Source organism: Cinclus cinclus, chromosome Z, assembly GCF_963662255.1.
Source record: "Cinclus cinclus chromosome Z, bCinCin1.1, whole genome shotgun sequence".
NCBI lineage: Eukaryota > Metazoa > Chordata > Aves > Passeriformes > Cinclidae > Cinclus > Cinclus cinclus.
The window spans coordinates 12,774,743-12,799,126 of record NC_085084.1 but is presented as its reverse complement, the minus strand read 5'-3'; the positions used below and the strand labels follow the sequence as shown (position 1 = coordinate 12,799,126).

General features: G+C 36.1%; 1 protein-coding gene and 1 long non-coding RNA gene across 3 annotated transcripts in view; one reads left to right on the top strand and one right to left on the bottom strand.

Moving 5' to 3' along the window:
- Positions 1-24,384, top strand: part of KIAA0825 (KIAA0825 ortholog) — a 203,510-nt gene that overhangs the window by 30,648 nt on the left and 148,478 nt on the right. For both annotated transcript variants that reach the window (XM_062512691.1, XM_062512692.1), the window contains 2 exons: positions 12,609-12,779; positions 23,825-23,919. In XM_062512691.1, the coding sequence (XP_062368675.1) occupies positions 12,609-12,779; positions 23,825-23,919 (266 nt within the window). The remainder of the gene's footprint in view (positions 1-12,608; positions 12,780-23,824; positions 23,920-24,384) is intronic.
- On the bottom strand, positions 15,349-19,007 carry LOC134056132 (uncharacterized). Its single transcript, XR_009934132.1, has 2 exons — positions 18,881-19,007; positions 15,349-16,067 (listed from the first exon to the last, which is right to left on the bottom strand). It is a non-coding gene; the product is annotated as an uncharacterized LOC134056132 (long non-coding RNA).

Genomic DNA, 24,384 nt, shown 5'->3' with positions numbered 1-24,384 from the left:
TATTGCAAAGTGGAGGTAAACTAAAGTAATGCTGACTTGACTAAGCACATTTTTAGCTAGAAAACAATTAAAATATAAAGTATCTTCAGAGATATCCTTTAATATTAATGCATTACATTTTTACCCCAGTATATATCCTTTTAGTTAAATGTCTAGTAGGCTTCCCTTCTCTTTTCTTTCTCCAGAATATAAACCAGAATATAATTTTCTTTCTCCAGAATATGATAAGAATATATTTTAAAACAATTATCTTTAAATGTTCATGACTTCCTATATAATATATTGTATTTGTGAAACACCTAAAATGAATATGGCATATAGCTAATCTTAAATAGAAGCATGCAGTACCATTTATAAGAGCTGCATTTGTGCAGTGGAGTTGAGAGCAAGAAGAGAAAAAGGCTCTGGAGTAACTTGTTGAAGTGAAGAAAACTTTGGGATGTTAAAATAAAGTACTTGGTGAGGAAAACCTATTTTAAGCCCACTTATACTTACATATTCCCAGCAGTTTGCTAAAGAGCTAACTTGAGGTACGAGTTTTGGGTTTTGCACATTTAACTTAAATTTTATTTTTCTACTCTGTTTATGTGCATATGGTTTTATTCCCATTATCTTATAATTTCTTCTTTTTGAAATTAAGAGCTTTAGTTTCAGACTTGCTTTTATCCTTGTGTGTAATTTATGTTCACTTGGCTTACGATCTCAATATCCACCATTGTGGCCTACAATCATTCTTCTCTGATTTTTGTTTTTTCTACTAAAAATATACCTAAAATAGTACTAATTCTTTCTGGTTTAGTGACTGTATCATTTAAAATATCCCAACTCTTCACATCTGGGAATAATCTCAATAACTTCATGTAATTCATCTCCCATTTATATCTGGAAATTAAAGAGTTTCAAACTTGGATTAATATTTAATATTACTATTAATATTTATATCTTTGCAACTTTTTTATATTTCTCTACAGATAACCATTTATTGCAGATCATTTACAGTATTTGTGCTGTAGTTACAATTGGTTTCCCACTATGTTTTCTTCCTCGTAGTCCACTATCTGTTTTTTTTAATAAGTATGAGGGTGAAAGGGGAAAGTGTTTCAGTCACTTGACTTGCTGCTGTTCACTCCTGAAAGTCCTGTTGCATCTTTCTTAAGTGCTGGAAGGCACATAATTCAAAGTAGTCCATGTGGATTACGGATGATAATATCTAGTATGACATCTTGCTTCTGCAGATCAAATTCATTCTCTTGTCCAAATCCTTGGACTGGTACAAGCAAGCTTTCACTTTACACAGTTAAATATGTAATGTGTTCCTAAGGGCCAAATGTTTAGAATTACAAAGTTTCAGAATTTAATTAGAGATATTATTTGAAACTGGCTTTTTTGATAAATTTAAACTTCAGGGTATTTGAAGACCCACATAACTATTGTAGTGGTCTTTAGACATTATAAAGACAAAAATAAGGAAGTTATAATAAAAACTGGAACTTCATCCTCCTTGCTTCCTTGCATGTCCCTCATGTTTTTTCTTCAGGAGACCCACAATAACCTGCTGATCCCCTCCTGTGGACATGCTGATGTTGTTTCTGTTTGTGCACAACCAGCAATTTCTTCACGTGCTTCCATTATATTGCTGCCTGCTTGGCATCTCATTCTGTCATTTATTTCTAATCTCTCTGTCCCATTACAGAGTGCCTGGCAACATAACTTCTGTAGGAACAGGGCTTTAGGGACTTATATAAAACAAGATATGGAAAGAATGGTACCTGTGTGCAAGTCCCACTGCAACTACTGACCCCTTGAGCTGCTCTGCACATATATTCACAGAATTGTAAGGGTTGGAAGGGACCTGAAAGTTCATCTATTTCCAGGTCCCCTGTCATGGGCAGGAGCACTTTCCACTAGATCAGGTTTCTCAAAGTACCATCCAAGCTGGCCTTGAACACTTCCAAGGATGGGGCATCCACAGCTTCTCTGGACAACCTGTTGCAGTGCCTCATCACCCACACAACCCCGAATTCAATCCTAACATCTAATCTACAGCTACCCTCTTTCAATTTGAAGCCATCTCCCCTTGTCCTGTCACTCCCTGCCCTAGTCTCCAGTTCTTCTGTAGCCCCTTTAGCTACTAGAGAGGACTCTAATGTCTCCCTGCTCTCTTCTCCATGCTGAACAAACTCAACTATCTCAGCCTGTCTTCTGATACTGTGAGGTATGGCACAATCTTCTCCATACCTTACACAGGTGGAGTAAAAAAACATGGATTCCATCCATGAAAGATGGGAGGTAACAGGTGTCAAGTAAAACTTCAGCACTTCTCTCTGATGCATATGTAACTGTCTCAGAATACACAGAATGACAACAGCAAAAATGTTACTACATAGGGTTTGAATAAAAGTGCAGATACACTCATTAGTTGTTTTGCTTTCTATATGCCAGAGATTGCTAATTTTTTATTATAAACCAGTCAACATTGAGATATTCAATAGGTTTGTCAGCTATTTAAAATAATGGAACAAATAGTGCTGGTGGGAATTTAAAATATGAATTTGAAATTGAAAATCAGTGCACATATTTGTTGATATGATACAAATTTCTGCAGTTTTCTGTCTTCCTTGGGAATCCTATAAAATTTTGACAGGGATAACGAGATCCCATTACAAAATAAATATCCTTAAATTTAATATTGGAAATAATGTATTTTATAGCTTCTTTGTCATGTATTACTTATTTATTATCCTTGCAATTATTGTGTTTGATTTCTTCTGCACAACTATATTAAATGAAAATATGAATAATACTGAGAAGAAAATAAAATCATCTGTTTGAACATGCAGAGTTGAAGTTTTAATAAAATGGAAGTACACTCTTAAAAGCTATAACACCGTAATATCCCTAGGACCACGAATGTGTTTCTGTTGTGAGAATGATATTTTATAAATATTACAAAAGCATTAAGCTTGTTGTATTTTAAGCTTATAGTATGGTGAAAGAGAACAGTATCTAAGTTACGGAAATGTCAGCTGAACTGGCAAAATTGCAAAGTGGGTAGTGTGCCTGAAGACCTTCTATCTTTTTAGAGCATCTTTTTGCTTGAAATGGCTTATTAAGCCTAAATTATGACAATGGACAGTGACATTTCCTTACTTACTCTTTGTCATATTGAAAATACACTTATTGGAAAATTTTATTATCTTGTTATTTACTTATTAAACTTTGTTTTTACAATTATTGAAATATTTTTTAACATTAAATTCTTTATGATCTTTTGGTTTCTATTTTTTAAGACTGAAGTGTTCTTCCACTTCATCTTTTTAAACAGGTATTCAAATATATTCAGAATTCTTCAGAGATTGAAAGGCACGTGGTTTCATTCTTGATATTTTTTTTAATGTTTTCACAATTGGTGAACACCAGCTAATTACCATCCTTTGTGTTTTCACAGCATACCTGCATTTTCTTCCTCAGAATGAAGAGAGCATTTAACTCACTGTGCTCTCTAATCATTGCAGTCTCCTCCCAAGTGTAAAAGATGAAAACTGATTTACTCTATAGTCTGACATTTTGTGAATGTTCAGAAGTCAATTTGACATTTATATACTGTAGTTTCTTCTTTAATAGTAAAATGTGACAAAATCTGAGGGACAATTATCATGAAAGTCTCTCTTTTACTTCAGAATATGGGCCTGCATGAAGAAGAGTGTGTAGGACTATAGCAGATTAGAGAACACTTCAAAAATGTCTTTAAAATATGCTCCTGCAGAATTGATTCAAAGAAAGTTGTTTCAGGAGTCTTTTCAATATCTCCATCTACCATCATTAATCACAAATTAATAAGATGGTCTTGACTGATTTTTGTCATGATTTTTGTCAAAAAAGACAACCTCTTCTGCCATAAAAATTGTACTTTTGTAAAAAGTCAAAATTATTTTAGTTGCAAGTAGTTTGTTTTGAAAAATAATATAGGTGGTTAAATTAGGGAACAGTGTCAGGCCCACAAGATAGTTGTAACATATTAAATTGCAATATTAATACCCTTTTCACTGAGACTTAGTCATAATTTTTAAAAACCCCTCTATCTTCAATGAAGGGGCCAATGTATGTACTGAGTTTTTGAAAAACAAGGCTTTCAGTCATTTTTTTAGTACTTTTCACTACATTTACTGAACAAAGCAAGGTAGTGGTTATATTCTGGTCTATCTGACCTCGAGAGATTAAGGATGGTGAAAACCCAGTCCAACTTCTTAGTTAGAAATCTAGCACACAGTGCCCAGAAATATTGTGGACTGTCTGAAATTAGATCAGTTACTGGTCTCAGATTTTCCAGAAGAGTTTCCTTTGCCTCAGTAGATTCACATGCTGATCATCCTCTGGCTAAGAACCAGATCTTTGTACTCTAGCACAAGAGACAGTGTACTGATTTTATGTTCATGTGCTGGGAAATTCCAGCAATTTTCCATAACACAGAAATTACGTGTTCTGTTATGCACCATACTATCAGCTCATGCATGAGGTTTTAATTGTGTAATCTCAGCTCAGTGACTGGGAACTTGTGTCTTTACTGACACATGTGATTAGTCCTTCTTTTAATCAGTCTTTCTACAAAATATTTGTTTATAAATTATGAATTTTGAAACATTTCTCTAGATGTTTTTAAGTGGCAGTGTCTTCCCTCTTTTCTGTCTGTTAGACTTACTTTTGATGTTTATATTGTGTGAGTGTGAAGACTTCAGAGAATGTGGTAACTCCCTCAGCTCACAGTGTAGGCAAGAAAAATAAAAAAAATGCTTGTGGAAGCAGTTTATGTCATTGGCAAGGCCAAAATATTGTTTCAAATCTCTGAGAAATATTACTGAGAGCATAATTTTGTCATAAGATATTTCTTGCAGTTTTCAAAAAGGGCTTTTTGGTGATAGTTATTACTTCAGAAGAAATTACTAATTGTAGAATAGCATCCAAAAAACCTCTCTTAACTGCTAGAAACAACTGCAACTATTGCCTATGTAAAGGTTTTAAAGTCATTTTAGTTGAAGGGATGATTAAAAAATGTCTGCTATGTCAGTATTTTGGCAATTATCAAAAAATTGTTGTATTTCAGATGCTAAATTCCTTAAATTAACCAGTTAGTTAGTTAGTTCTAATTCAGAAACAGAATAATTAATTTACATTTGAATTGTTTAAAGTGTCACTGTTGACCAAGAATTGAAGTGTATGATAGGAATGTCTTGTAATCTATTAGAGGTTATGCATACTTTTGAGAGTTAAGGAGGTTGAGTCTCTGGTTTCAGAGCAAACTGAGATAGGTATCTGTGTATAAAGTAATTTTCTTGAACATGATTACAAGGCACTTCATCCTCAGATTCTTTCAGGAAGTCTCTGTATTTTTTCCCTCAGGGTTGCAAAGGAGCTGTATTCTCTCAAGGAGCCATATTTGTGAGATCACTTGCTTAGGATGACAACATAAATTTGAAGTCAGACTGTGATTCAATGTTCCTATTCTCCATCCTGTGTTTCCAGCACTGGTTGATCCTTGTATTCATTAGTTGGTCAGTAAACATGATTTACAATTAAAGATTTCATTTTGGCCAACCTACCCATGCAGAGTTTATAAAGAACTTCAGCACTTGGCAGCAAACATCTAGCAACCTGACATGGAATCAACCTTCACTATTAGGTCAAAACTATCTCCTTTTATTGGGAAACATTATGGAGCAGATTTTAATAATTGATCAATAAAATAAGTAAAAATAAAATTTAAAAAAATAAAATTAATAAATTCTAATCAGTTTCCTGTGTAGTGAATCTTTCAAAAAGCTACTGTGGTTTTCACTGAGGTTGTTTAATATCTGGCAGTGACATATCTGTGAGAGACCCTCAGTTAATATATGCAAATTTACGCATGCTTATCATGTTTATATATAAGTTGAGATCCCTTACTTCACTGCATTTTTTTGCCACGTGCACAGTATGGATGTATAGGGTAAGCATTTATGAGAGTCACACAGTAATGGAGATGTCTAATAAGAAAATGTTTACCATTTTTAGATATGTGACCTTTTTTTTTAAATGGACAAAAAAATGCCAATTTATAGTTTTTTTGTGAGGGCTGATTTACCAGATGATCCTGGAACTCCTGGGTCTCACTGCACCTAACAGGGAGCCACAAAGCAAGACATATTTAAAAAGTCTTAACCACTCAGGTAACAGTTTACATTACTAATATTTCTTTCTAGGTCTGTCAGTTTCAATCAGTAGAGAGCACATGTGATCAGTATATCTGATAAACTTGTCAATGCCTTTTTAAAGCAGGATTCCCCAATTTCTTCTGTTCAACTCTAGTCTCTCCTTTCCTTTTTCACCATTTCAAGTAGAATCTTGATAAGACAGAGATACAAGCAGCTGTGTATAGCTAGCTCAGGCTGCAACTAATTTGTGCAGAAAAAAATTAAATCAGGAGGTAAATTATTTCATGATTGCTCATTCCCAACAGAGTTGGGCATCATTCTGAAGAAAATATCAAATAATTGGTTTCAGACCATGTCAGACACATGCAATTCCCTTCTCTAATGGCTATGTGAGGTAGGACTAGGCCTCAGGGGTCACCAACAAAGTGAAAATAGCTTAGTGCCAGGCGCAGCAATAGAGAGACAGAGCACATAGGAAATGAAGTGGCAATAAGTGCAATCTATAGGGGAAATGTGCTTCACTTGGAATTTAATGTATTGGCTTAGAATCTGGCAGTAAGCCATGCAACAATTGTTTACATTTCTGTCAGCATCTGCATCTGTTCTGCTTTGTAAATGGCACTTATCTTTGAGTGAGTAAATGGTGGAATCAATAACAACTGTTAAGGGATTCCCTTTCTTTTTCATATTCCATAAAAATTCATGTTACAAACAACGTAGCCTTAGATTAATAAGAAGCAGACATTAACAGGGTCAAAGGGATTTATTTAGGAACATTTTATAGCTTCTTGGGTTTGCAGTAATTGTATCCATGTGACTTGAATGTATCTTGTAACAAATCCAAATTAAACTGTTAAAAAAATGCTAGCTTGCAGTAATGAAGATGATTTTTTATAATTATCTTAAGTGCTGTGTATAGAAAACTGCTGGCACTGTTTGTAATAATTTAGTTCTGTGTAATACGGTGTATTACATCTGTTGTGCAGAAATACTAAGTTGCTTTTTACAGTATAAGCAAATTACTGATTATATCCAGCAATACCAATTATTTAAACCTAGCAGTTGCATTAAAAATAGTATACCAACATACAGTTTGAGAAAACTGTGAGCAGATGTCCATAAAAATGGAATATATCTTTACTAAAAGCAAATGAAAGAATAATATAACTTATATATTGTTTAGGAGATAGTGTGCAGATGAATGCTGTCATAAATGCAAGATTATTTTAATAGTTATAGTGTCACTTAGATCATTTTAATAGTTATAGCATTGCTTAAAAGTTAATACTACTGAGATCTGAGGAACACATTATTGTTAATGGAATTTTATGTATGTAACTCCCTGTGCACGACTTTGAAAATTTACCTCTTGGAATACCCCTATATGCAGTGAATGTCAGCAGCTGAGTTTGTTTTGCTTTATTAGTCTTTCTTTTTGGATTTTAGTAAAATAGTAATTCCATTTCTTATGTATGCAGGTTGAAGTTAGATTTTAAATTTAATGTTTCACTATTTTATTTATTCTTATTTTCTTCCTTATATAGCTTTATTGAATGAAAATCCTGACATTGCCTACTTGTGTCTGTAGTAGAACACTATTATAGATCTGTCTTACATGAAATCAAGTCTTAGAAATGGGGACAGATGAATGATATTTAATGTATTGTGTATCAGGAAGGTACTTTATAGTATAATTGTTAAAGAGGGTTTTAGACCCTTGGTTCCTGCTGAGGGAGAAATCCCCACTGTAATCACTCAAGAAAACAGTCATCAGGTTGCTTTCCAAGGATTCCACCATAAGTCTCAGAAGCAGTTTAGCCATGTGGCTCTGTAGAGTAAGTAGTAAAGGCTAATTAATCTGAGAGCAGTACTGTCATAATGTTATTCTTTAACATTTAGAGCAAGCTCACCTCTGATGCAGGTATTTCTGTGCCACACTTTACTGTGTCACATGCCTGGATGAGTTGAAATTATCAGAATTAGGCACTCAGCTTTTGAGATGTTGTGAATTCAAAATTCTTTAAAGTATTTGAGGTGCCATGCTCATTAAAAAAAAAGTAACAGAAGTTACATTTAGCTTATGGGTCTCATTCATGTTTTCTTATGCCTTTTGAGATTTTGAGTGCCTCCAGACTATAACCAAGGGCATTGGAGCACTTTTTTAATGGTTTAAAGAGCTACAGCTTTGAGGAAAGTATCACTTTTGAAACTTGCTATAAAATCACAAGTTACCAGATATACACAGGTCATCTAGATCTAGCTCAGCCTTGTTTCTCATGTGTCTTCCTTTTCAGAGGTAAGGGAAAATCTTTAAAAGTGCTAAGATAAAGCAGATACCTTGCTACTGAATTTAAGTACTTAGAAGAAGGTCATGTGCAATAATCAAGTGTTTTTATAGAATGTCTTTCACTTTGTGTTGCTTGAAAGATACTTCAATTAACTTATTAGCTGTCTTAGAATTCATATGGGCACCTTTCAACTTCATCACTGGTGAAGTGAAATTCTATGCTACCATCTGTCCAGCTACATCCAGCCAAATGGTCTCTGGTAAAATGGACAGCTTTATTCTTCGACAAGGGTGGCATGTCCTTCAGATCTTAAGAAAATTTCTTCAGCTTCAGTACATTCTGCTAACACGAAAGACCAAACCTGAAAATAGTACCCCTAGTTTCTCCAGTGTTGTATAACTGCATCAGCTGCCTTGGCACGAGCACACAAATCTTGCACACATAGATAGATATCCAGTAATGGTTTTACTTGGGTCTTCTTTTTCTATAAGAAAAGCTGTCTAAGAGTAACCTCTTGTGTTACAGATTTTTGTTGACAGATTTGTGGTGCCTGATAGTTGGGGTAGTAAGTCAGCATTCCTGAATAAATTAAAATATCCTTTAGGTCCACTCTGCCTCTGTGTGACACGAACTCAAGAGTACAGATTATCTAAATGTAGAGATGTTTATTGCATGAAAGTTTTGAGCTTACTCCTTTGCTTCATTCCAGTTTTGTGCAATGAGCTATCAAGATTTATTTACTTGCTACAAATAAATGCAGTGCAGGTTCAAGTTAATTCAAGTAATTTTTTTGTCTTCTCTCTCTCTTATCGTCCAGAAAGAACTGCAGTTTAGATAGCAGAAACCTTGAGTACTCTCTTTTCTCCTCTTAGCAAAATAGTTGTGCTGTCCTCCATGAAACAGAAAGACAGTTTCCCAGTTTTTCTGAGGTTTTTGTCTGAAAACTAAAGTTCCCTAAGAGCTATACAACAAAGCCTTGTGCGCATTAGTGAGCCTGAAGGCTCTGACCAGCCTTTTCAGGGGCTTACACCACAGCCCGTTCAAGAGATCTATTTCAGCTGCACTTGGGTTGTCAGTCCCTGCTTGAACTACATCACAAGTGTCCTGATATTCATCTCCCCCAGAGCTGTGGACCCCGTGATTCAATTTTCCTGCCTTGAGCTTGAACCTGCCTTCTCATTATGGTTCCACTGCGTAGTCACTGAACTGTGCCTGACTTGTGGTTGCATTCACCAGACCAGATCCAGACTCAAAAGGGTGAATTAGCTTCCTGACTTGACCTCAGATTTGTGTCATCACCATGAGCTTGGCTGATGATCTGGAGTCTTGGTTGAAATCTCATCATCTCAGGGTCTACCTTGCTTAGTATCTGCAGTATGTCACGCCCTGGCTGTCCTCAGGCTGTGTTATCATGCTTGACTCCCTGTTCCTCAAGAAGCAGCCAGACTGCAGTGATCCCTGAGACTGCTTGATTTGAATCTTTTCTGGTGTAGCTAAAGATAGCTCATTTTCCTGACTTAGGATATTTCTGCTAGCAGATTTGGTCTCCAGAGCAGTTTAGGAATCATCAGCATAGGCATTGTTTTTGTACAGCAGTATTGGTGTGATTCTTGTTTGGCAGAGATGGAAACATGGGGCCATGTTCAGGAGCTCAGAACCTTTTCTTAGATCTCTGTGTTTGTTTAGGTCCTGATCTCAACTTTTTTTGAGCAATATTTGCAAAATCAGCTCATTGGCACACCGACAAAGGCTGTAGAACACACTCTACCTCTCTATAGCCTCTGTAGCAGCCTTCCTGTCCCATTTTAGAAATTCTTCTCTCTAGGTACTGCTTTAGCAGGAAGCCAACATGTCCTGTTATTAGGAGGTGCTATTGAGGTACTGTTGATATTTGTCTGTATCCAGAGATCCTGCTGCAGGTATTTCCTTGTACAAGGACTATATGAATTAAACTCAGACATGCAGAAAAGAAATCATATTTAGGAGAATGATAGTAATAAATTGCAGGTGGTTCAGGAAGGAAGTTGTTTTGTATCATGTAACTTTCTCCATTTCCTTTACATCCTGCAGTTAGACTGGAATGCCATTGCTTAACTGATTCATGGCTGGCTGAGTTTAGCTTCATGAGCTTTCAGCCACCCTGTATAAGGTCCTCTGTGGGTTGGATGGATAGGATCCTAGAAAGAAGTGCCTTTCTATTCTACTCTGCCAAAACATGGAGAGTGATGTGCTTGTTCAAGCAGGCTGGTCAGTGGTCTTCAAAATTAAATGCTGCCATGAGTATTTTAAACCTAATGATCTGAATGTATATAAGGCCTTGTAGTCAAGCTTTGGATACTCAGGTCTGTGCACACTACTTGAGCATCAAGCACTAAATAAATGAATTTTCATTTCAGAGAAATAATATAACTGAATATGTATAATAAAATACAATAATGTACAATAAAACTGAAACATATTCTTAATTATCATTAAAAGTGCAAGTTTTTACTTTTTCGGAATTTGTTAATGTATTCTAAAAATAGCATTAGTGTGGTATACCTTTTTCTTCTACAGCCACTTTCATTCAGTCTAATAAGAAAAATATCACTTAAGGCAATCAAATAAGTTTCCTTGTTCCTCGGTAGATGGGGCAGAAGCATCACAAGGTTTTAAAATTATAGGAGATAGAACTAGTGTTGTGTTCATTTTTATTATGTGTTTTGTGGTTCTTGCATTGCATATTTAGGCAGTCTTTTCATAGCGGTTAAACTCAGATTATATTCTCTAGTTTTCAGGTAAGGAGTAAAATCCTCTAAATAGCAGAAAGTGACTTTTAAGGTTTAAGACTTAAAATAGAAATCCAGTGGTATATTTGTTATTTACTCATTATTCAGAGAGGAAAGAGACTAACAGAGGCAATTACGCATAACTCTTTTGACATTCTTAGAAATGCAAGGGACTAACATGAATACATCTGTTTGAAACTTTGAGGAAATTCAGATGTGGATGCAAAATGTGCAGTCCAGTCTCTAAGGCTGCAAAACTGGAATTACATGGTTAGCAAATTATGGAATTAATATTCAGAGTTCAGCTGTGCTGCTTAGATCTACGACTATCTAAAAGTGATTTGTAAATGCCTAAAAAAATATTTAGGATCTTTGAGGGAAAAGGAGGGTGCAAAGTACTTAAAATTGCAAAGGTAAGAAAGATTTGAAGCATAAAAGTACATTTCAGTCAATTTATTTTTGTTTTCATCTTTCAGAGTAATTGAAATATTTTTCAAAGTAATCTGGCTCTCCCTCTTACACTTTCTAGATTAACTGTTCTACTGATGTTACATCTGCAGCAGAACTGTGTAGGAACATGGTATCAGCTCACCACAATTTCCATAGAAGTTGAAATTTGTTACATTTAAAGACATTTTAAAATTAAAGTACTTAAATCCATGTGGTTTGGTAATACTGAATTGGAAACGTCTCACATTTATAGTCTGACTGTGCTGAAATCAGAGTTCCCTGGTTGATGTGACATGATTATATGTTATGAGTGCATGTGTTAACCTTTCAAAATAAAATGTTCAGTTTCTTCCTTTAAATACCAAATGCTTATAGTTATAATACTTGCTGATATTTTCTCACTGACAGTCTCACTTGTTTTCAAACCCCACATATTTAAAGTTGTGGAGTGTCAGATTGATGTTTCTTTCACTCAAATGTCATATTCATCAACTGTATTGTGCTAGCAGATTGTTAAACAGACAAGGTGACTTGCAGAATGACAAGTGATGTGATGTCCCAAACCATTAAAATACAGTAATGATGTGTTTTTTTCCTTTTCGGCTTTTACAACACACTGGGTTTTCTGTAAAACACAGGTGAGAACATTTCTGAGTCGATCCATTGCATGGAAAAAGTCCTAGTTAATGAGTAACAAATCCTGGAATTCATTTGGAACCTCACTGATAATTCAGAAGTGCTGAAGACTTTGGAAAAAATAATGTAACAGTATTTTATAATGAGAAAAAGATACATTATATTATAAGAAAAATAAAATTGCTTGATAAGTTATACTGTCTTGCATAAACAGTTTTGCAGGATCTATTTTTTTATCCAGCTATAATAAAAGCTATTTTATAATTTTGCTTGACTAGCTTCCCAGGAATACCACAGGAAAGGACGGAACTTCTGCTTAACCTTGTATCAACTCAAATGTCTTTCTCAACTTATCAAACTCTTTTTATTAATGGAAGAAAAAGTTGAAGAGCTCTCTACAGAAATTCTGCTGCTCCCTTCATTTACAGAGAGGAATAAGAATGTTCAAGGTAATGAATGTTTGTCCTGAATTATTCGTTTACTTTGTGCAAAGAATAATTTTAATCTATTTTAAACATTAATGACCTAATTTATGTCATCCTATCTTTCAAATAAATGTGTTACCATATCCACTGAAAAAGCTTCTAAATGTGAAGATTTACATTTGAGCACAATGACTTGGAGAAAATAACTGATTACTCTCTATAAAGATGTGATATACTAACTGTAGATATTGATGGATGGCCATGATGTAAAACTGTCAAACAGTGTAACAAGAGATCTCCTGCTGGATTCTCTAAAATCCTGTGTCTCACATAGGACACAATACTTGGAGTCTGAATTCTTTGAAACTGACTTTTTCTGAACTTGTCCTTGTAAGCTGCCTTTTTCAAGAGAGAAAAGCACTGACTTTAATATCAGTTTAGTTGATCTTAATGTACATGAAACTAACTGCTTAAGGATATAGTCCTTGTTTAACCTGTATTTCTCACATTAACTCATGTCTACCAGGTTTACTGGCATGCTTATCCCACTGGCTTCAGTGGGTGTGTTACAGAAGGAGGTTCTACATCAGTAAAATGGTCAAGCCTCAGGTTTGCATTTGCTATAGGTCCCAAACTCACTCTTTTTTTTCCATCTAATTTTATTCAGGAGAACTTGGTATCATGAAAATTCAGGGGAATAAAACCTGCCAGGAGTATGCTCATAAACATTCTTCTAGTCTGCTTTTTCTGCCAGTAGAGACTCCAATTCATGAGAGAGAAGTGCTTTCAAGAGCTTTTGTTCTATTGCAGGAAAAGATCAGACCAGAAATGAGGCCAGGCTGCTCTGGGAGAGAGAGGATAGGTGAAGTCAAATGTTTACTATCTCTGTAGTCAAGCTGAGGTGAAAGGTGTTTTGGGAATGATGTAGTCTCAGAATACTATATTGCTGAAAATAAAAGTATTAAATAATAAGAAGAGTTCCAAGGCACACATTTTGTTGATGTATTCTTCACCTGTAATATTGACGCTCCAAAATAAAGAAATACATGTTAACCTATATATTTTCAGAATATACATCAAAGCTCTAATAAAATGGGCATTCCATTTTTCTTACTGACTTCAGTGCATTTCTGGCTCTATATTTCTATATATACTATATATCTGTATTTAGTCACTTGGTTTTTCTAATTCCCAAGAAATGTTAAGCTATTATAACTTATGTTCGATGGCCTTGATTCTAGAAAGAGGTGTTAGAATAAACTTATGAAGTTTTCCTCATGTGTTGGGCAGGGTATACATTCAGTAAGGGCAATGACAAATGTACTTTTTATTTCTGTATTATGTGAGAAAGTGTAAAAAAATTTAAAAAGCCTTGAATGGGAAATTTATTTGGTATTTATGTGACTGTATTGTAGGGCATGTGGTCTCCAGTAATTCAGAAAACTTAAAGAGTTCAACATTAGCAAGAAATATTTTACTTTCCAGGAAGTAAAAATTGCCCTGCAGGCATTTTCCAAGCTTAATTACATCCCAAACTGTTTCTCCAAAGAGTGTTAAACGGCCTTTTTTAAGAAATGTTCTTTTAGACTCATCATGTCTGTAGCAAGTAGGTTCTTAATTGGTACCTCTACTTAAATCTGAACAGGAAATACTATTAGATCTTGTAGGAGACAGTCTTGTGGTTAGAAGGTACATTCTAAAAAAACCATGGAATTCATTTTGCCCTGAAGAACCAAGTGAGGGTAAATATTTTTCAGGTGCTTTTAATGAAGTCTTCAGACATACTTTTGTTTTTAGAGTTGCTGTTTTGATCAGGTGGTTCTATTCACAACCCTTTGCTCAGTGATATCTTTGCAGATAGTTTGTGAAAAGAGGACATGTCCAGAGAAATTTTTAACAAGAGGCCTGACTAGAAGAAAGGTTTATTGATGTTATTTAATTTCATATTGTTGGAAATTTCAGTTGTAGTGAAAGTGAAGGATTATTTGATGTGGGAGAATGAAGGCTATGTTCCCAGTAGTTCCAGGTTGTGTTAAGCTCCAAAACGGATTTAAGATTGTCTCTGTTAATGTCCTATATTGGGTTGATAATCTTACTGTTTCCACTGATGATGGCTGAGTTTTTTGGTGAGAAAGGTTGGTTAGAATCCTTGTTTCGTTTTCATTGTAACACATTATAATATGTGACTAGACAATATAACGACCATCTTCTTTACTTATTTAGAAGCCTTATTACTAGAAATCTTGTTTAATTTGACAGAGTCAAGAGTGTAGATATGTCTGAAGCAGTTTGAAATTAACTTGGGTACAAAGGTCAGGTTTACAGTGCAGAACAGGCTGCAGAACCAGCCTAAGAAGCAGAGTGAATAAGCCCAGGCTGAAGTGTGTGCTGATGGTGCTACACGTTACCCATACTCTCAGAGGATTAAAGCTAGGTTGGGTATATCCAGCCTATCTCTGCAGTGAGAGATACCTGAAATGTCAGCGCTCAGCAAGTAGTAATGCTGGCAAATTAGGTGAAGATGGCCAATTCATGAAAGGTAGATGAATGTCCAAGTCACCTAAAGTTCCCCTAGGCATTGCATAGACAGAAGCCTTGTACTTGTTTCCTTTATTTTTTGGTTGCTTTTAGTATTCATAGGAGACTTTTAATCTATGTAACTCACACAGAGACGCAACAAAAATAATGTTTTTTTCATGTTCTTGTGTCAAGTGGTATGTTTATAGCTGTTTCAATGTCAATTGTTTTTTTGTTTTATATTCCATAGTACTTCTATTTTGGTATTTAGAACATGTATAAAGTTCCATCAGAAACAAAGTAGTCCTTTGGATGGTTCCTCTTTTAAAATTTTTTTTTGTCCCAAAGATGGCATCTGAGTTTTATCTAAACCAGACGGTTTCTTGGCCCTCATTTTTCCCTAAACCCAGCAATGACAAAGAGCAACGGCTGCATAAATTGGATGTAAGAAGAACACTTAGGGTTTATCACAGAAGAATCAAAGATTTCATATCTTCTGACAGATTGTTTGTACTCTTAGGGGGTCTTAAGAGGGGTCAAATGGCTTCTAAGATTTGCTTAGCTAGATGGTTAAGGGATTGTATTAGAGAGGCGTATGTAGTTAAGGGTAAAGAGGCTCCCAGGGTTTGTAAAGCTCATTACACTAGGACTATAGCTGCTTCTTGGGCGGAGAGGTCGAAGGCTTCCACATTGGAAATTTGCAAGGTGGCCACCTGGGCTTCTCTTCATACTTTTTCATTGCATTATTGCTTGGATGTAGTCTCTTCTGCAGATTCTGCTTTTGGTAGGAGGTTGCTTGTGAACCAAAAAAAGAACAGTGAAGAAAAGAAAGACATGTAGTTCAGAGTTCTAGCTGGCAACAAGACAAGTTTCTTTGCAGCTTGCACAATGGAATCCTATGAAGACCAATTTAGGCCGTTGAAAATAGATGTTAGAGGGAAGTACTGCCTACCAGTGTTCTCTGATGGTAACCCCATGGCACACAATAGCACCAAAGGAAACAGTGAACCAGAGTGAACTCTGTAGGGAGATGGATGTAGAGAGTTTTTTAGGTGATATGGATAGGTCTCTGAGTTCAGTTTGAGAGTTCTTTATCTGGCATCTTCTGTAATATATTCAGAATCCTCATTTTCACAATTTACTTTGCACAGATTGGAGAAAAGAATTCTCTGAATTGCATTTTCCACTCTTTAAGTTCTTTTCACTGTTCTCCCTCCAGTTGTTCCTGATTTTAATTTTTGACTTTACCAGCAGTAACTTAGTGCTCCTCAATGAGCAGTATGTACATGCCAAGATTTGATGTTAATTTAAATTTATTTGTGTTATCTAAGCACAGTTTTTCTAAAAAGATAGTATAAATATAAATTTTCACTACTACCAATGTGTTCTTCAAGTTATCATTTAAATCAAAATAAGGAGAAAATCATGCAAAGTTATTTGGCAAACAAGTGATGGTATGGTTTTGTTCCACCCCTGAACGTTAGTGTGACATCTGGACAAGACTCCTACTCTGCCTTTCAGAGAAAAGGTACCTGTATTTTTTCTGTCATTTATTTACAGTGGTGCATAACCCACTTCATTCCATTACAGGCATTGAATTTCATGCAATCAAAGGAGTAACCATCCCCAGTTTTTTTCTTGACTATTTAACCTTTCCATCTGCAGCATCTTGTCATGCCTACTGTGTTGAGATAGTCTACTTCTCTGTTGACATTCAGTGTAAATTCGTGAGATGTACTAGTACTTCCATCATCACGCTTCTCTTTAAAGCAATCAGGAACATGTTTGTCTGCAATCAGGAGTTTAGAACTCTGCCAAATTGCATTCTCTTTCCATATTTAAGTTAGATTTTTCTTTGCTCTTGGGTTTTCAGATGCTACTTGTTAAGGCTTCTAAAAAATAAAAAAAAATCTAATATGCTTTCATCTCACTTTCCCCCCTTAATTTCAGTAAGAAAGATGATCTTTGGACTATCTGACAGATCAGATAATGAATACCAAGAAAGGCATTTTCCAGTGGAGTGCTTGTAAACACTGGGTAAAGTTGTCAAGTCCTTGGGTTTACAAGATCTGTCTCATGGGGCTGGGAAGAGTTGCAAAAATCTTTCCTTCACACAGTTCAGTTTGTTCAGTAGAGTACAATGAGTAAAAGAAGATAGAAAGCAGAAGGGTTTTTATTGACCCATAGTTAGTCAGGGATTTTTTATTGTTTCTTATATTTCTGGAGGAATGGTTCTTCCCACTTCTGCAAGATTTATTATTTCCAGTATGGTTTCAATAAAATTTCTGACCAAGCTGGCTGAATCCAGTTTGTGAGGTACTTTGATGGCACCATTACTTAGTTTGTACACAGATAGTGAGTAGTCATACAGAAGCTTTCCTTGATACTTTGGTATTCTATGCTGCATGGAAGATAATGTCACAATGACTGTTCTTATGGGCCTAAATGCTATAAAAATTGGAAAGCTATGGAATTCTATAGAAAAAAAATCGAACTTCTTACAAGAAATAAAAATAATTCTAGTTAGATGCGAGAGGTTTCACTGTCATTTGTTGGTCTTTGAAATCATTACAAAAACAGAAAAACACTGAATTGGAGAAAGAACTAAATAAATTGTAGATAAGGGGGACCTGGGCAAACAATTGTTTTGAAGATAAGAATAATCACAGACAAATTTTAATACACACAAGGAAAGCTGTCCTGAAGAGTTTTGATTTTAAGTGTAGCACTAGATATAATCTTGTTCTCATTATTTACAATCAAAATTATTAAAGCTGCCTGGCTGTTAAACTAAAGGTAGGAGACACATTATGAGCAGTCCATCAAGACCAGATGTTTGTAGAACATCAATTTCAAGAAAGGTATATATAGCAAGGATTATGCTCTGGAGAAGGAGCAAATATGAGAAAATGACATGTTTTCCTTCAGCCCCCATCTTCTTTCACAACATTCACAAAATTTTTTCTGCTCTCTTTCTGCAATTTGTCTTCTCTAAACAACCATGTGAGAAGAATAACATGCATTTCTTTCTATCTGTGCAAATGCAGTTTCATATGTGCTATTTAAAGAGAGGAGTCAGAGAATTTGTGTAGAAAAATGGCTGTCTAGGTAGGTATGCTTCCTCCAACCCATGTCTGCCTTTCTGTTTGCAGTGGCAAACTAATTTGGGCTGAGTTGCAGCTGTACCTTGAATAATGCTGTACTTCTCTTTCCCATGCAAGGTTGCTGATTAGGGCAAGACCATCAGAAGACAAGTTGTAAGGCCCTAAAGTCCTTGATGATGCTTAAAAGGGCTTGCAGTTTTTCATATTTTCTCATTTAGACATTGTACAAGTACAAGTACCAACAAAATATTCTCAAGAGGTCAAAACAACAACAATAACAACAGCAAAAACTACTGGCAACTTCAGGATATCAGAGTACTTTGGCAAAAGGTTTAGGCTAGCATTCAATCAACATAAAACATTTTTCAAAGCATTAACTTAGCTCTTTCGACTTTACAAACTCTAAGCCCATTCAATTTTAAGTTACTCAAAAATTTCAAGAACAAGGAATTAGGAGACAGAGAAGAAGATAGAAAAGATATAGAAAAGAATAAACATAACTACCACTCCTGTTTCCAGTGGTGGTCAGCTCATAGAGATTCCAAGAGGATGTAGAGCCAAGATGTGTTCACCCTTTGGCTTTTCTGGGCTGTTCTGGGGCTGGACTGGGGCTCCAGGGGCAGGGTGTGGAGCGTTGCTTGCAATGTGCCAGGGACTGATAGCCACTGTGGGGCTGGGGTATAGGCTCTGGGGCGTGGAGTGTGTGGAGCAATGCACTGCCTCATCAGAACAAGGCCTGACCCGCCTCTTTCCCTCATACACACACACCCCCAGAACATTTTGAGGAAGCAATCCTTCTAGTCTCCCACACAAGTGAAGAAGTTGCAGGACAGGAAGGTTATAATTTGTTATCTGTCTCTGTGGAAATAGTGTTTGAGAGGAAGGTTGTAGTAGCATCTGAAGAGAGGAGGCTTTATTGGGGCTGTGCCTAAGTGTACAATGTTCAATACAAAGTGTGAAGGCAACCCTTGCTAGCTGGAGGTAAAATCAAAGAAGATTAAGGCCAGCCATATTAAGGCCAGCCCAGATGAGATTTGGGGTAAGCAAAAATATGAGAAATCGTAGGAAGTTAGTAAAGTATGGGAGACTTGAACCTGGGACTTCTTTGAGAAGACCAGTTTAGTTTTTTATGTGTGTAAGCCTACATGCACAAGTAGAGATACATATAAGTATGAAGCAGGAGTGCCCAGACTGTTAATTAGAAAAGGAGGTGGGATAATCTAGTAGAACATGTTGGTTTAATAATGAAGTAACCTGTAAAATGACTGGTGTGGGTGTAAGCATAATTTGGCTCTTTCCCTGTGACTCTGGAGTCACAAATCTACCATCAGCAATCTACCTATTTATATCAGCTGTGAGTTCTGAACAAGTAAGGCAACAGAGCTGTGAATACACAAGGATTTTAGGTTAAATGTTTCTATTTAAAGTCTTGATATAGAAAGTTATAAATATCAGATCTAAGTAGTGACAATAATACAAGAATGTGAATATATAGCTTACTTGTGGTTATATATCATGGTTAGAATGTGATGTTATATTTATAAAAAAGGAAAGTTGCAAGGAAGAAAGGGTAAATTCAAGGTAGAAGGCACCAAATGGAAAACAGGGAAAATATTCAGTCAGAGTTGTTTGGGTTTTTTAAATTTAGACTAATTTCTGAAGAAAACTGTTAAAAACTTCATCATAAGTTGCATGCATAAAATACATTAAAACATGCTGAAAAAAAACCCCAGTTTCTCGTACTGTCTATAAATCTGCTACTGTGTTGAATGATCAGGGAGTTTGATGGCCTGGTTAATATCTTTTGGTTTTATGTTCTATCTTTCATTTTTCCCAGGTCAAATCTCTCAGTGTCTTTTGAAAATGCAAACAAAAATGTATTGGGGAAAAAAACAAAAAACCAAAAGTTAAAAAAAACCAAAAGCCCAAAACAAGCAACCACAAAAACTTCAAAGCTCTACAATGTTGTATAAGTGTATGAAAAACAGTGTTTATTTTCAGAATGCAAATTGATTATGGGAAAGGTAAGATCTACTTTGGATAAATTAAATCCAATGCTAAAAATTTCATGGAAAGAGAAAAGCCCTTTAAACCTTGCCCACTAATAGCTTCAGATCACTGAAGACCTCTAAAGTTATGCCAAGAAGGTAATATTTAACAGTACTTTAGCAGCACCTGGTCATTTAAAACCTCTTTTAATTTCATATGAAGTATGTTACAAATATCCACACCAGTGTTGTTTACCAGCTTTATGCTACAAGACAGATTTTTAAAATACCATATCCTTTGGTGTTATTCTTGTATCTCTTTGTGACTCACAGAATCACAAAATGGTTGAGGTTGGAAGGGACCTTTGGAGTTCATATGGTCCAGCAGCCCCTGCTCGAGGAAGGCCTCGAGCTGATTGCTCACAATTATGTCGAGATAGCTTATGAGATAGAGATTCCATAACCTCTCTGGACAACCGTATGGTGCATAGTCACCACAGTAAAGTGTTTCATGATGTTCAGAGGAAACCTCCTGGCTTTGCATCTGTTTGTGCTTTTGACCACTGGCCCAGTCATTTTGGAGGACTGATTCTGACCTCTTTGGACCCCCCTTTGAGGTATTGTACATTAGTGATGTATCCTTCCCTTTGCTTTCTCTTCTGTTGGCTAACTGTCCCAGTGCTTTCAGCCTGTCTTCCATTCCTTTTGTCATCTTCCATGGCCCTTTGTTAGACACCCTCCAGTATGTTCATGTCTGTCTTTTACTGAGTAACCCAGAATTGTACACACCACTCCAGGTGTGGCACATCAATGTTGAGCAGACAGGAAGAGTAATTTCCTTTAACCTGCTGAAAATGCTTTGCTTGATGCAGACCATGTACGATCAGCCTTCTTTGCTGGCTTATGCTCAACCTTGTGTACTTCTGGACCCCCAAATCCTTTTATGCAAAGCTTCTCTCCAGCAGGGAGAACTCCAGCATGAGTTGATGCCTGGGTTTGTTCCTCCCCGGGTTCATAACTTTGTTTCTTGGAGTTTATGAGGTTCTAGCCCATTTCTCCAGCCTGTTGAGGTCCTTCTGGATTTGCACTGTGACCATCTGCCATCCAGTTTGATGTCAGGTACAGACTTCCTGAGGGTACATTGTAACCCATCATCCAGATCATTAATGAAGATGTTAAACAGGATTGGACCTAGTATTGACCTCTGAGATAGATTGCTAATTACTGGCCTCTAACTAGACTTTGTGTCACAGATCACTGCATTTGGGGGCTTATCTATTCAGCCACTTTTCAACTCACCTTACTGTTTGTCTAGTCCACAAATCAAGAGCTTGTCTACATCTTGTCCTATAATGAGATCTTATGGGAGACATGGGCTTTATTGAAGTCCGTGTAGACAGTATCCTGTCTGACCCCTCATTTACCAGGCCATCATTTCTTCATCTATCTAGAAGTCTATCAAGTTGGTCAAGCATGACTTCCCATTACTGAAGCCATGCTGACTGCTCCTGATGAATTCTTTGTAATGTGCTTGGAAATACCTCTATTGCCTTCCCTGGGGTTGAAGTGACGTTGACAGGACTCTGATTCCCTGAGGAATCTTCCTTGCCCTTTTTGAAAATAGGAGTGACATTTGCTTTAGTCTAGCCTTTGGACTCTTCTCCCAGTTGCTATGATTGATCAAAGATTACTGAGAGTGGCCTTGCAACATCTGCCTATCAGCGATGGAGAGACAGGGACATCCGAATTTGGATCAGAAGCCAATTTTGTTGAGTATACAAGGCGTTTATATAGGGTTTTACTTGTATGGCATGTATATAGGGTTCTCTTTATAATAACAATTTCCCATTGGTTACACATTCTTCATGACATCAGGTCACCTGGTAACATTATCTTATCACAAAGCTTCTCAACATGTTTCTTAGTCACTTCTTGCCCAGTGAGCATTTATCTGTGTCTGTCTCTCCCATGGTTTATGCTCAAGACCTAAGAGATCAGTCCCCTTTATCAGTTACATTGTACTCTGTTTTATTCTCTGTATCTGCCAGCTCCCTCCACACTTGCAGGTGCATGTCCATTAGGACCCAAGGATTTCAATATGTTGAGTTTGCTTAGTTATTCTCAGACCTGATCCTCTTCCACCAAGAGTACATCTTCCTTGCTCAAACCTTACCTCCTGGTCTCCTTGGCCTGGGATTCCTGAAGGCTGGTCTTGATAGTAAATACTGAGTTGAAGACATTCAATATCTCAACCTTTTTTGTATCTGTGTTACCAGGTCCCCCATTTTGTTGAGCAATGGGCTCATGTTTTCTCTAGTCTTCCATTTATCGCCTGTGTACTTCTGGAAGCCCTTCTTGTTGTCTTTGACATCCCTGGCCAAATTAGTGGCATTTGAGCTTTAGCTTCCTTAACTTTTTCCATGCTCAGAAGTTGTTTGTGTGTCCCTCCTAGGTTATCCATCCTTACTTCCATGCTCTGTATGCTTCATTTTGTGTTCATTTTGAGTTCAGCTAGCATCTTCTTGTTGATGCATGCAGGTCTTCTGCCATTTTTTTCAACTCTCTTGAGCTTGGCAGAGGTGATCCTTGAATATTAATCAAATTTCTTGTGTCCATTACCTAAGGCCTTATCCTATTTGACTTTCCCAGGCAGATAATGGAACAGGCCAAACAAAGTCTACTCTTCTGAAGACGGGGCTGTGAGCTTGATTTTCACCCTCTGTGCTCTCAGGATCTGGAACTGCACTATCTCGTGGTCACTGCAGCTGAGGCTGCATTGGACTTTCAAATCCCCAACAAGCACCTTCATTTGTGCTTGTTTCACTTGGAATAGGAATCATCAATGCACTTCAGGAACCCAGATTTCTTGAAACACTGATAAAAGTGAATTCAACCGCATATAATGGTTTGCCTTTTACAAAACTGGTGCAATATCCCATTACCCTAAGATTTATGAGTGAGCTTTGTACCAGCCCTTCTTAAGGCACTTCTCTTGTTCTTTATATTTTTATAAACCATAATTTTGCTTATAATAGCTGTACTAATTAACCATCTTTTTATTCTTACTGTGTTGGTGTTTCTAAATAAGTAAAAGCTGTAAAAATATATTAGTGTTCAATCGATATAATTCTTTGAACAAAGAGGAGAAAATAATTTCTATACAGCTGATCTAATAAGTGACTTCACATTCACTATAAAAATGCATTACTGACAAAAGAATATTTTACACATTATATGTGCATTTGTATCAAATACAAGTACAACCAGATGTTGATTTCATCATATTATATAAAAGAAACTGTGTTTAACTTGAATTTGACTTTATTATAACATTAGTATTCTTCTACATCTTCTTGAGAGTTTTTTTATGCTTCATATTAATATATCAGAATATGTTGTAGGCTGCTGACTTTTCTACAGAATTAATCTTAACTTTGATCTCTTTTATCATACTGTGCAGGAGTTCTGAAGAGAGCTAGTGGGGAGCTTTTAATAGGAGAAACCAGAGCAAATGAAACCAGCGTGCTTCCTGAACAGTTACTTCAGGTAGAAGAGGTGAGTATGAAAAGAGTCTTACACTTTGTATGGGGTTTTCTTTTGTGTGTGTCTTCAGTGTAGGCTTTCACCATGTTCATTATAAACACGCATTGCTGTAGTTTCATTACTTCAGCTAGTCTGATTACTTTTATGTGCAAAGTTTCAGTTTATATGGAATAAACCCTTACAGCTTTCAAAGAAGTGGTTGGTATTTTGTAGTTAATAACAGAAAAAAACATAATTATAAGATACTTCATAACAAAATGGAAAAAAAGATTACTAAATTATGATAGCTTTCTTAGTATTATACATATAATCTCAAAGAATCTTGAAGACTTATGAAGTTCTTTGAATTTGATCATAATGATTCTTCCTAGAAGTATAGGTATTCATACAGTGTCTAGTTTCTTTCATGCCAGCAAACTACTGTGTAATAAGCACTGTGCTTTGTAGAATACAGGTACAAGATTGTTTTTATCTGGC